Here is a 14,803-nt window from a genome sequence, read left to right as displayed (position 1 = left end):
GGACTGTAGATATATGCTGAACCATCAGGATAACTATATCTTACAAATAATAACCCTATAAACACCCCATGGTACTAACCATGTTTGGAACACCCACGTGACTAACGCAGGATTAATAAGGTATCATTAAAAATTATATGCAATTTAACTGATTTACCTTCTTTGACGGTAAGCTGAGCCTCTGAGCTGATTCTCCATTGAAATTCATCAACCTGATCTGGAAGTAGCTGTAGGGCACCATGGTAACTGCGGCATCTGTAGAGACCAGCATCTGATTGCGTGACATTGGAAATTTGGAGGGTTCCACTTGATAGGCTAGTATACCTTCAGGTAAGAAAAAGAGAAAATAATTAAGATTTAGAACAATAAATAAATGTTACCAAATATATTTTATGGCTGACTTGTGTTCATTGAATTGAGATGGATGCATACACTAAAATCACTCGGCTCAATTTTCAAAAGAGAGAAAACAAAAAAGAGTAATGTCCTATTTTATAACTTGTTTTAACAACTAGTGTCATTCTAAAGTGTCATAATCATGTTGATTAAAAGGTTCTCATTAGGTTACAAAAGTTAAGCAATGTTGAACCTGATCAATGGTCTATGGGTAACCATTTGCTCTCCGCTAATCTCAGCATTGTTTTCAGTTCTCCTGGCCATTGACTTCAAGCAGTGCAGGATAGAGATGTTTTTGGGTATTGCGCAACCCTTGCTTCACAATTACATGTGCAGGCACCCTCACAGTGGGTATCCATTCTCTCTTGAGACAGAACGGAGGCCATGTGCATGTGAGCATTATGTTTTTTTCCAAACAGTTCACTTTTTGTAAGAAAAAAAAATTTACTCTAGCTGACATAAAAAAAAAAAAACCTAAAGACAGTGAGTTAAGTATGATAACCATTAGACCAGCTTGACATGATCTTTAAAATGTTTTCAAACCTACTCATTCTTAACAAAGAATTTGTCATGAGAACGATTCATGCATGCGCATTCGTGAAACATAAAAGCATACCAATTTTTAATTTTGATCTCTTAGCAGTTTTTTTTTCCCCAGATGACAATAGACTAAAAGGTTTTTCACATGTCTGAATACCCTACATAACAAATTTCAAGTCTTTAGATAAAAAATTTGTTAAGCATATAGGTTAAGTGTCCTTACACACACACACACACACACTTTTATATATAATATAACTTGATTTATCAGAATTTTTTTGGTCTTTCTATTTCATAATCAATGTTTATAATCTTACACAGATTTTGATTCAGAATAAAATTGGCCGCCCAATTTTGATTTTCAAATAAAATTTAAAATAAAATAAAATAATAATTTAACAAAATGTTGAAAAATATTCTGAAGAAATACTTGTCTAAAAAGCATACACCTTTTTATTCAACAACTAAATTATCTATTAATAAATTTAGTTTCTTATTCAATAACAAAATTTCTTTAAAAGGTTTTAATGCAATTCTTGATTGTGTATAGATTTCTACTCATGTTTTGGGTTCCACCTCTAACAACCCTCCTCAATATATTGACTCAAGTTGGAAGTTTGTCTTGTAATGAACGTACTGTTTGTCTTGTAATAATAAACGTACTGACTTTTTGTTTCCAGATTTACTAAGTATAATAAGCAGTAGATCTATCTATATATATGGATATAAATGTGTGTGTGTGTATATATATATATATATATATATATATATATATATATATATGTATATATATATATACACACACACACACATACATACACACACCAATATCCATATATAGATAGATCAATATATATATATATATATATATATATATATATATATATATATACTGCTAGCCAAATTGAATATTGAAATACTCATATCTTTGGTTCTATGGAACGAAACTACATGAAAATTTGCAGGCTTTTTGAAGATGATAATACTATGGTTAAAATTTTATGACAATTAGTAAAAAAGAAGTTATATTTTCTAACCAATAAAATATGCCCAAATTTGCCTACATTTGTATATGTAGTGTCCTGCAGGCCAGCTTCAGTTGTTTCCCCTGTGACCTTGCCAGGCCACTAATATATAGATGTACCACCTTTTTTAGCAATTTTATAAGTTTCAAATCTCAGCGACTAATGATCAGAATTTAACAAATGAAGGCTTGTTTGAAAGGTAATGACCTGAATTGTGTAGTGGGTTATGTGACATTTGCGCTTAAGGTTGCACATTAAGGGGAACATCCATCATCCAGAGCCTATTTTGGCATTTTTTACAGCCATAGAATGTTTCAATCAGTCATTTGTTTTTCTAGTTTCGCATATGAATTACAAAATATCTTATATTTCCCCAAAATGTTTGGCCTTAATGGAGGGGAGACTAAAACTTGCTATTGTTTCAAATAATCTGAAATAACAGCAAGGGGAGACTTGATTCCAAATATATCTCCTCTCTTTGGTTTTCATACATAAAGTAAATTTCACAGTGTATAAAGATTATTTGATACTGGAGATATTCATAATTGTACCCTATTTTCAAAAGAGGGGAGATATAACATATGAGAAATATTTGGAATCGAGTCTCTCTTCAGATCATTTGAAGCTATAGCAGCAAGTTTTAGTTTCCCCTTTATCAAGGCCAGGGGTTTTGGGGAATATATATATATATATATAAAGTTCTTAAAGACTGATTTAATTATGAAATTATATGCAGACTAAAATCCATGATTTTTGGTCAAATAAACTGCCAGAAGGTGCTGAAACATTTACCCAATGAAATCGTGGCAGCTGACAATTGGCAAGCACAATAAAAATATTGCAGAAAATTCAATAAATTTGTGAAGGTTGGTTAAAATCAGCATGAATCTAATAGACTTGGGAGAGATACTTCAGTCTTTCCAAAAGCAATTATTGGATTCTGTCAAAACATCTTATAGGTAAAATGAAAAACCTCATCCTAACTGAAAAAAATCTAATCTGTTTGGTATGCTGGAAAAGGAGTAGGTGGAAAAAAAAAAAAAATTGTTAGTTCTTATTTAGAATTACACTTATTTAAAAAAAAAAATACATAAAAAATCTTGTCAAAAAAAAAAAAAACGAAGATGTCATGTTCTAAAAATCACATAAATGAATCAAGTAGTAAAAAAAAAAAAAAAAAAAAAGGTAGTACATGCTATATTTTTTTACGATGCATTAAAATTCAAGACAAAATAACTCAATTCGACTAACGAGATTTATTTATAAGTAAGAGATCATCAATAGCTGACAAAAATACTTAATCACAAAAAATTGTCAAATTTGATTTTCTTAAAAAAAAAAAAAAAAAAAAAAAAATACTTGATCAATTTGTGATTTTTGGAATATAACATCTTTATTCCATGATGAGTATTTACACTATACAAATATTTTTCTGTATTTTTATTTTTTTTAAGTGTAATTCTAAATATGTTTGCTATCAACTGTTGCACATTTTCTTTGTAACATAACAATGTTGATGAAACTTACCATAAAAGGAGTATTTTTTTACATCAAATAATTTTATAGATTAAAATAACAAAATTATTATCAATATCCCCATAAAATTGAGTTTTTTTTCTTGCTCTGACATTGATATTAAAAGCCTGCTTTTCCTATTTAAAAATTATTAAAATGAACTATATAATACTAATGAACTAATGTACTCAATAATACTAATATACTAATAAACTAATATACTCAGTCATGGATACATAAGCGACTTCAAGAATGAACTAATTTGCATATTCCTTTGAAAAAAAAAAAAAAAAAAAAGAGCGTTCATTAATTATTCATATTTTAAGGTTTTTTATTATATGATTAGTTTCTTTTAATTATTACGCTTAATTCATTTTATGCACAGTTTCTAAATTGTGCATAATATATATAACTGTCCTTGTCAGTGTGTGCGCAAAATGTCTCTCCCAAACTGCTCCCTGAATATATGGATAAACAGTCTTGAAAATTGATGTAAGCCCCCCCCCCCCATCTGTCAATAGCTCAGACAGTAACAACAATAGCAGCTGAACGACTATGGCTGGAGTGCTGAATGTTTTGGTTTTGATTCAAGCTGATGGTATCAAAGTCAGTTTCTTAAAAAAACTTTTGAAATCAGCATTATGGTGCTTATTTTGATCAAAATTTTTTTGTTTAAGCCAAGGCATGTTCATCTAAATTTAAAAACCACAAGAACTTTCTTGTCAACCTGATAGTATGCATTTTCTTCTTTATAGCAGATTGATTTATGACATACACCATTTAAAGGTTGAAATTTGGAAAAATTATACCCTCCCCCTATCTACACCCGCTATTTCTAACACAGAATCTTCTGAAAGGATCGCAAAAAAAGCACTCGTATATGACCTGAATATGTTCAGTTTACAAGCACCTAACCAACTACAAATACTGTTCACCCAATTCTGTTCGCTTCGTTAAAAGGTCACCAACACAAGATGATGCACTTATATAAAACGAAAGTGTCTAAAACTAGGATGAACATTTCAACGAAAAGATTTCTGGCACAAGGGTACAGAATGTGAACGTAGGTGGAAAACAATATTCTTTTCTTTGATAGGCTAAGGAATGTCAAGAGATTACCATTCAGAAGTATTCACAAGACTATTCTTATGCATGCAACTCATTTAATGGAAATTTTGTTCAATATGCAACTTTATTTTTAAATAGAAAACTGCTAATATAAAACATCTATATATAAAATGTATTAGTTGTCGTGTATGTGTGTGTACAATTCTCCTACAACCCACACCACTGGATTGATCATGACCAAACCTGGCCACCTAGGGATATATCACACCATTTTCTAATGTAAACGTAAAAAATCAAAGTCATTATATATTATATATATATATATATATATATATATATATATACACACACACACTCTCTTTCTCTCTCTTATAGCTTACACTACTGGACCAATCATGACCAAACCCAACATAATGATGTTCTCTGACCTAGGAATGGTGCACACGATTTTTCAAGGTCAAAGGTCATATTTGATGCGCCTTTTACAACATCCACTTACTGCAAGAGTGCCTGCGAAGCGAGTACCCAAGCGTACAGCAAAGTCCCGCATAAAGCGTGGGTATATTTGTTAGTTTTTAAATAATCACTTAAAAATAAAAATCAGCAAGCGGGATAACTTATTTTAAATGAAAGAATATAATAGGAGTTATTTTTATTCATTTTTATTTTTTTGGATTCTTTGAGATGAAGCTTCATAATTTGTGCATTCATTCTTTCTGTGGACTGTTATCCTCATTTTCATAGTTGTTGCTGTTTCACCAGGTTTTGGCAAACTTATCCTCTGGCCTTCTTCAGGTGATTAACCGCGATGGGATAGGGATGCTCAGTCTTGTAACTGTATCCCCAGTAATTACTGCCTTCCATAGTTGTTGTCTCGGCATGCTTTGGCCAACTTATCCTCTGGACTGCTTTCCACTCACCTGGAACCATAGAGACTCAAAATCTCTCCCTACTGTGCCACCTGAAGAAGGCCAGAGGATGAGTTGGCCAAAACCTTGTGAAACAACAATAACTATGAAGCTGTGGATAACAGTCTGCAAAAAGAATAAATGCACATAATAGGAGTTGTCTCCCTTAATATTCAGAAAGGTGCAAATAAGAAATGTTAGATTATGCCGGGGCGACACCAGGTTACCTTGCTAATAGTTGATTTAGGAGAATCGACTTATTATTGAAAGTTAAATGTTAAAGAACATTATTTGTCAGTATGCAGAATTAGTTTGTGTACAAAGACAAATATGTTGATAGGTTTTTGGAATTTAGAACAGGTCCTGGAAAACAATAAACAAGAACCAGGAATGTGACCTTGACAAAATGAATGTTAAAATATTCAAACAAATAGGTTTTAAATAATATAAATCACTGTAGAGAAAACGTGATTCAAAAGTCACATGTTAAAAGATGTGAGTTGAACGACGTAATAACAACCGAGTAGTTAGATATATACAGAGTTAGTCAGTGGTGAGTTGGAAAGTTGGAGACAGGGTCAGCTAGCGACAAGGCCTCATTGCCCTGTACATCTGAGGAAGCAGAATCTAAGACACATACAATCTTCCAATGGGAAAGCATTTGCAATAGAAGTTGCTTGAAAATACAACTCGAGGCTTGTTGGCCATTCCTTGGGATGAATCTTCATTTCAGCTTTTGATAGATTTGTCAATTAAGACCCACAGATGAACGAAAGTATATTTTCTTGTTTGGCAAGATCCAGAACTGTGACGCTTTTGTGTTATCCGTATTGTAAATGTCCTCTAACCTATGCCACACACGCATCCACAATGAACATTATGAAACACTAGACGACACAAGAAACTCATTATATACTCATGTACATTATATTCACTCCTTACATATAGATAGAGCCCGCTATCTAACATACAACGAACCTGGCACAACGTGACATACATGCAATCTGGTACAGTAACCAACAGCTCCCTAAAAGGGAACATAACTTATCGTTAATTTAGTGATGTGCTCCGCTTGAAGGCCGTACAACGTAACAATAATTAAAAACAAAAATGACTTTATTGAATCCTAGTTAATATTGGATAGATACAACTGGTTTAAACGACACAAAAATGTAGAATTTAACCTTGAGTTTGTGCATTTCATTTTTTTTTCTTTTTTCACACGTTGGTCACCACTTATCAAGGCCCAGAAGCCACTCAGGGATAAGGGTTATTGCAAGTACAGTACGTTAGTGAGGAGATTTGATGAAGTGTTTACTTAAGGGGGCAGTTCATTAGGAATTTGTTAACGTGGGACTTGAAGACATTCAAGTTGTAGTCAGGTGGGAAGCAGGCAGACGGAACAGAGTTCCACAGGCGTGCAGTTCTAAGAAAGAAGCTTTGTTCATGGAATCCACGTTTTGATTTAGGCACAGATAAAGAGTGGGGGAAATTTTTCACAGTGAATTCAGCTAGACGGGTGTTTTTCGTGAAAGATTGGCGAGGGGGGAACAGAGATTGGAGCTCAGACAAGCACTTGCCATGGAAATAACGATAAAACAAGGATAGGCTCGCAACGTCTCTTCTGTGGGAGAGAGGTTGCAGGGTAGAGAAAAGGGCATCCCCACTAAGCCACAAAGTCTATTTTGTACTCTGTCAAGACAGGATAGGCTGTTTTTAGCAGCTCCTTCCCAGATATGGCAGCAGTATTCCATCCTTGGACGTACTTGGCTTTTATATAGATAGAGAATTGCATCAGTAGTGAGATATCTTCTGGAGCGGTAGAAGGATCCCACCATCTTTCCAGCGACCTTGGCAACAGACTTGATGTACGTGTTCCATTTCAGATCAGGAGTAAAGGACAAACCCAGAAGCTTGTCAAAACATGGGGCTTCTCCTAGACGAGAGCCATCCATTTCAATTGATGCCAGATGAGGATCAGAGTGTTGATGATGTAAAGATAGGAGTTTGGTTTTAGGTGCATTAAAGGTAACCAGCCATGTCTTCACCCACTGAACCACGCGCTCGAGATCAGAGGAGAGAGAATCAGAGAGAACTTTGTCATTTACAGCCTTTGATGTGTTGCCGTAGATGGTCGTGTCATCAGCATAGATGTCAACGAATGATTTAAGTATGTGTTTAGGGAGGTCATTGATGTAGATCAGGAAGAGAGTTGGGCCAAGGATTGACCCTTGAGGGACTCCAGCATTTATATTGCAGGCCTCTGATTTTTGTCCATCGACCACTACTCTTATGAGCCTATCGGAGAGAAATGATTTAATGATTGAGAAAACATTTCCAGTTATACCGTAGCTGGAAATCTTGTGAAGTAGGCCCTTATGCCATACCTTGTCGAAGGCCTTTGATATGTCAAGAGCAATAGCCCTAGAAAGGAAGCCTTTGTCAAGAGATTCACTAATCCTGTAAGATATAACCGTTAGCACATCTGCGGTAGATCTTGCAGAATGGAAACCATATTGTGTGTCACTAAGAAGATTGTTTCTGCTGAGGTGGTTTACTATTTCTCTATTTAATATGGATTCCAACAACTTACTCATAACACATTTACAGTTGTTGTGCCTGCAAAGGTCAATGTTGGAGTGTTCACAATATTGAAGTGAATTGTGACGGAATCTGATGATCTGGTTGTGCCAAGTTCGAATCCAGTCTGTTCCACAATAATTTACCGGAGAAAGATGTTCTGCAAGAATGCCAACAACTGAATCAACAGGCTGATTCGTATAAACTTACAAGGATTTTAAATTTTTTGAATAGTAGTTTTTGTCCGCCTGCCCCCGGTTTGTTTTTACAGCATATCAGCACTTTTCGGGTTATTTAATGCCAAATTCAGTCATTTTGGAAAGTATTTTTATGTTTCGAATTCTTTATATCTTCAAATATTTACTCAGAGTGTTTGGTTTGGTTGTTTTGTACAGAAAAATTGTTTTTGTTTTGGGATTTTGCAGGACATTATTTAGTTTGCATAGGGAAAGACAAAAAAAAAAAAAAAAACACCCAATAATATCAATGTTTGGTGCATTTTAGGTCAAGCAGCCAATATCTTCAGACAGTCTGATTTGGTAGCACCAGTTTTCCTTAAATTTCTAAAATTAAAAAATAAAATGCCTTCATGGCATCCCAGGTAACACTGGATATGTTAAAGCCAGCATCAGTTTATAAAATGATGTAAGATGACCACGTACCTGTCAACATGTTGAGGCAGTTGTACTTTGTCCTTTTCCCAAACGTACACCGCCGGAGGAACTGCCTTTATGTCACATTGGAAGCTGGCAACTCCACCAACGTATGCCACTAGAGGATCAGGTTCCTTCAAAAATGAGGTTTGAATACCTAAAAAATAAATAAAATAAAAGATAAAATAAAAGACAAAGAAAATCAACAAATATCAAAAAAATAATAAAAGTGAAATACTCTTTCTGCTGTAAATATTTGTTAACTTAAAAATTGAAAAAATATTTGTTAACTTAAAAATTGAAAAAATATTTGTTAACTTAAAAATTGAAAAAATATTTGTTAACTTAAAAATTGAAAAAATATTTGTTAACTTAAAAATTGAAAAAATATTTGTTAACTTAAAAATTGAAAAAATATTTGTTAACTTAAAAATTGAAAAAATATTTGTTAACTTAAAAATCGAAAAAAAAAAAATTTTTTTTTTTTTTTTTTTTCAATTTTTCTTAATTCTCTCTCATATCATGTGTTTTTGTTCAAATTTAGTGAATAGAAGAAGCGTTGAATCTCTATGGTTCCAGGTGAGCATTGTGTGAAGATAGCGGTTTCAATCCTACCCAAAGCCAGCCAGAGGATTAGTTGGCCAAAACGTGGCGAGATGACAACAACTATGGAAGGCAGTAATTGCTGAGAATGCAGTAAAGAGACTCAACATTCCTATCCCATCGCAGTTAACCACCTGATGAAGGACAGAAAAATAGTTGGACATAACATCGTGAAACATCAACAATTATAAAGATGAGGATAACAGTCCGCAAATAAAATAAATAAATTAAGAATTACTTATCTCAAAGGATTCCAATAATAAAATATACACAAGCCCACTCTTTAGTTTTTATGGTTGAATGGATGAACTCTCCCAATTCAAACTTTCACGAAAAACACTCATCTAGCTGAAACCACTGTCAATAATTTTCCCCACTCTTTATCTGTGCCTAAACCGAAACATAGATTCCATGAACAAAGATTCTTTCTTAGAACTGCACGCCTGTGGAAATCTCTTCCGTTTGTTTTCCAGCTGACAACAATTTGGTTGTCTTCAAGTCCAACATAAACAAATTCTTGATGAACTGTCCCTTAAATAATCTAATTTACCAAATTTCCACCTACTAACAATTACTACGAAATTGTCCCATTGACTACTGTACACTCAATAACCCTTTATCCTCGAGTGGCCTCCCGGCCTTGATAAGTGGGGACCCCTATGTAAAAAAAGAAAGAAAAAAAAAATCTGTACAGCTTTGTCTAATCATTTACTTCCAGGTCTTCCTTGTTAAGCCAACCATTCTGCAACTCAAGATTTTCATGTTTCTACAACGATTTATTAAAAATGTTGAATGTTCCATATAATCATAGCAGCATCACCACATCCGGTTTGAATTTTTGACTTTATAACATCTATGTTGAGTAAATGTTGTATTTTGAGCAGATCTTCCAACCTAATGAGTTTGGGTTTGATCAGGTTCCATACTGCAGAACCATATAATCGTAGCAGTTATACACAAGCTACCGTGTGCATGAAAATAAATAACAATGAACTTTGAAATCCATAAAACCTGCTTTTTAAGATCTAGGGATATTATACGGATAAATTTATCTTTTGTCGACCTTTGAAAACCAAATATTTTCGTTTTCTAACAAAATAGAAAATCACTAGCAAAACCCATATGATTTTTGGAATATGACATCTTTGTTCCATGACAAATACATGCATCATAAAGATTTTCCTGTACTTTTAAATAAGTGCAATTTTAAATATGCACCGAATTTTATGTTGAGACTTAAAGGTATAAACATTCAAATTTCTTCAAATGTTTTTTTAAAAACAAGCTTCATTTGAGGTTTTTTTTTTTTAAAAACAAGCTTCATTCGAGGTTATTTTATATTTTTTTTTAAACAAGCTTCATTCGAGGTTATTTTATATTTTTAAACAAGCTTCATTCGAGTTTTTTTTTTTTTTTAAACAAGCTTCATTCGAGGTTATTTTTTAGAAGCTCATTCCTTGGCATCTTTTCCGTCTTGTTTTTAAGTTCTCTTGTTATGACAAAATCAAGGGAGATGATTCTGTTATGACCAATACCTAATGAATAAATATGAATGAAGACAAGAATAAAAACCTGAATCAGTGAGAAAAACAAAACAGATTTCAACTGACACTAGTTTGATCTTGACCGTAACAGATATGCTTGAATTTTCATGACCAAGATTTGTTTTATGTAGAGTGCGTTTTTAAAATTTTTTTTATATTGATTTACAAAACATTTTAATAAAACTATTTAAACCAAAGAGTGCGTTCTTATATATATATATTTACAAAACTTAAAAAAAAAATATATATATTTAAACCGAATACAAGTTTTTTTTTTTTTTAACATTTCAACAAAATACGTGTGCAGAGGTCAAGGTCAAACAGTTGTTGTTGTTGTCTGTTCTTTTGGGATTTTTTGTTAATTGGGATCCTTATTCTTATCTTGATCCATGTTTAATCGATAATGGAATAACACAACGTGGACACAACAGAAACCTTTCAAGATGGCTTCAAAGTTTTAGCAGCAGTGAAAAAGAACTAGGAATGGAATAAGTTCTTTCTGTTCGGTGTATTTATTTTTTTTAAAAAGGTATATCATCAGTTTGACAAAGTACAGGGAATAAAAGAAAATATCTTGCTTGAAATCTTCCGTCAAGTGGGAAGTTTTCCCGCAAATGCATCAGTATAACTGCTATTTATTAGCAAAACTGGTGAGAAACTAATGATATTACTACACTAGTACAGGCAGAAATTTTATGTGATACTAGCATTTCAGCCTGGCGTTGCCCGGGTGTTTGGATGTGTATGTTGAGCAAAAAAAAAAAAAAAAAAAAAAGTGGTAGTAGGAAGGCAGGCTCTAACCCGTACAGCGAAGAAGGAAAAGAATGGGAGAACCCCCCCCCCCCCACGTCTTTGCCCTTAAGACCACTGCCAAACTGGAAGTGACTTATATTTCAATTAAGGCTAGACAATCGAAAGTAGAGGATGACTTTAAAAAATATCGGTGAAAAAAGGCCCCCCCCCCATAAAGTTGAAGGCGAAAATTAACGTTTTTAGCCAATTTTTCGGTATTTGTCGTCTGAAAGGTCGGACTTAAAAACGATACTGATCTTGGTAAAATCCATCGCCTCTGTCGAAAGTTTTAGGCAGACATGCAAACATACATACATACATAAATTTATATATTGATAACTAAAAATTTTCGACCCAAACTGATTAAAAAGCTTGCCATATCTCTGAATACCTATTATGTCAAATTTCAAATGTTCAGACCAGAAATTATCTGAGTAATTTGATAGAGACCGCAGAGGTCAATTTTTTAAAAACTTTGACCCCTATTATGACCCCTTAACATTTATTGTTTGAGGCTCAAATCAAGTTATTAAGTTAGATCCATGTCGAAGGAAACTATATCTAAAATTTCAATTGTTTATACCCAAAATTGGTGGAGGAGTTTGGTAGAGTTCTCAAGGTCAAATCGTTTTTACTTTGACCCCTTAACAGCCAAATTTCTGGCCGAAACCTGATTACAAAGATTTTCCCGAATCTCAGTACCCTGTATATCAAATTTCGAGTCTGTAGACTGAAAATTGACAGAGTTATTGCGTAGGAAATTGTACACAGACAGACACACATACACGTTCACTTTTATAGATATACTAGCAGTTCCACCTGGCTTTGCTCGGGCATTATGTACTGTTCATAAGGTTATGTGCATATGTATATATTAAAAAGTGTGAATATGTAAAGTAATGCCTTTCTGTATAATAGTCTTCCTTAACTACCATAGAGAAAATACAGACATTTTCACTTTTATATATATAGATAGACATGGATGCAATATATAGTAATGATTTAAAAAGTATTAAAAAAAAAAAAAAGACTCATGCGCCACTACCGAGAATCGAAACCAAAACGTTCAGCTCACGATTTATTTTGCCTCTGTCGTCAATGACTGGGCTATGAAAACATGTTTACTGCAAGGCTAAAAATTAACCAATAGCAACTACGTTATGCATTTGTAATGCCAGCGTTCGACCTTCACCTGGCAAATTTCATTTATTTTAATTTTCACACTTTTGCACCGATTTTTCCAGGCTAAAACCCAAATATAAAGTTTTGCATGGATTCAAATACCTTATATTTGAAGTTTCATGTCTGTAGATCGAAAACTTTAGGAGTTTGGTAGGCAAAATTTGTGCAACAAAAATATATACGTATACATAAATATATATGGAAACAATTTTGTGTTTGCTATAAACGTTTTACGCAAATATTATGCAAGTATAAATCATGTAGAATATCTGTATGAATATAATTATATGCAATAATGAACTAAAGATGATTATCTCATTAGAAAATCGAAGGACCTAATAGGGAATTAATCAAAATGAAGTTTTAAAAGAATATGCAAATTAGCTAGATCTTTTGCTAGTGAATGCAATTCCACAAGCTATATATAAGAAAATTGTATTTTCTTTTTAAATAAATAGAAAGGAGGTTTTTAATATGAATATCAATACACACAAAAGAAACACGAATATATAGATAGATGATAAAAGTGTGCAGGAACTGCGACAATATCTACGCTGTCAAATGAAAACGTTATAGGATCTTTTTCTAATGAGAAACCCAGCTGGTCGTTTATAGTGAAACTGATGACAGTCATTACGTCGAATGATGTATGTAAAAATTAGTGAATAGAGACCAACTAATCATGCCAGTTAACAATTTACCTTTAAGAATAACTTTTAATAATCAAATTGTATAGTATTGCTGGGCGTATACTTAATCAAATCCTTCTTACATAAGAGAAAAAGCCAAGTTGTCCTTGGTCAGGCATCAAGCATTATATAAATGCGGGTGTGCCACAGAGATCAATCCTTGGACCTTTATTATTCCTGATATTCATAAATGACCTCCCTGATAAAATTTTCTCCGAGATGAGATATCTGCTCATGACCCCACACTTTATAACAGACACAAGGGGGGAGACTAATGAACACATATCTAAGGAAATTACTAAAACTCTAGGGGAAGACTTCCAGTCTGTAGTGGAATGGGGCTGTAACTGGTTGGTAACATTCAATGCTGCCAACACTAAGTTTATTTCCTTTAATAATTACAAGAAACATTCTCAGCCAATGATTGCCATGCCTAATGATACACTGCCTGAAAGTATTTCCCTCATGCTCCGGGGGTTAACATTCCCAGACAACATGAATTGGAACAAATACATTGAGGCAATTGCCAAGGCTGCTAAGAGGAAGGTCGGCTCTCTTACCGTGCTAAAAGGCTTCTCACACCCGAGAGTATCCTGTATCTCTACAAGGCCACGGTCCGCCCATGCATGGAGTTTTGTTGCTGCATATGGGCTGTGGCATCTGCCACTAGTCTCTCGCTCATATATAGGGTTCAGAAAAGAATCGCCAACCTAACACGTCCTGAACTATTAATTAAACTTCGACCTTTGTCCCATCCATAAAACGTGGCATCCTTGTGCCTGTTTTACAAGTATTTCAATAGCAAATGCTCTGACAAACTCTGAGCACTAGTTCCTCTCAATGACAATACCCTTGACAAACCTGACAAACAACAACATCCCACCCCTACACCGTAGAGATCCCTAGATGCCGTAAAGCCTCGAATACCTTTTTCCTTCAGACTGCGGCACTTTATAATTCCCTCCTGGGCCCCTGCTTCCCTAACTGTACAATCATGCAAAAATTCAAGTGTAGTGTGAACAGATATCTCGCTGCCCAACTCCCTAAATACTATCCCTGTAAATCTGGTCCTAAATAGTAGCCCCTCATAACTAAGTGGCCCTGTGCTTTGTTTGGGGTGTAACGACAAAACAAAAACAAAAAAGTACTCTTTAGTCAACGTAGATTCTCATCATCCGGATTAAAATATTTGTTATTTTTTTATCTGCTGGGAGATGTAGCTTGCTATATCTGTGCCGTTTGCGACGTTTCTGGAGAAGAATCTTTCTGTTCACAAATGGCACTATCAGCTTCCCCGATTGTAAATGA

The 14,803-nt window shown here is 33.9% G+C and overlaps 1 protein-coding gene across 3 annotated transcripts in view; it reads right to left on the bottom strand.

Annotated features, from left to right (window-relative positions):
- The window catches only part of LOC145280124 (protogenin B-like), a 336,035-nt gene that overhangs the window by 138,855 nt on the left and 182,377 nt on the right, over positions 1-14,803 (bottom strand). For all 3 annotated transcript variants that reach the window (XM_080131880.1, XM_080131882.1, XM_080131881.1), the window contains exons 3-4: positions 8,695-8,842; positions 158-324 (exon numbers count right to left, since the gene is read on the bottom strand). In XM_080131880.1, coding sequence (XP_079988006.1) covers positions 158-324; positions 8,695-8,842 — 315 coding nt within the window. The remainder of the gene's footprint in view (positions 1-157; positions 325-8,694; positions 8,843-14,803) is intronic.

This window comes from Euprymna scolopes, chromosome 7 (assembly GCF_053919585.1).
Source record: "Euprymna scolopes isolate OS-2025 chromosome 7, ASM5391958v1, whole genome shotgun sequence".
Classification (NCBI taxonomy): domain Eukaryota; kingdom Metazoa; phylum Mollusca; class Cephalopoda; order Sepiida; family Sepiolidae; genus Euprymna; species Euprymna scolopes.
Note: the sequence above shows the minus strand (reverse complement) of the source record. Positions and strands in the feature narration are given on the sequence as shown.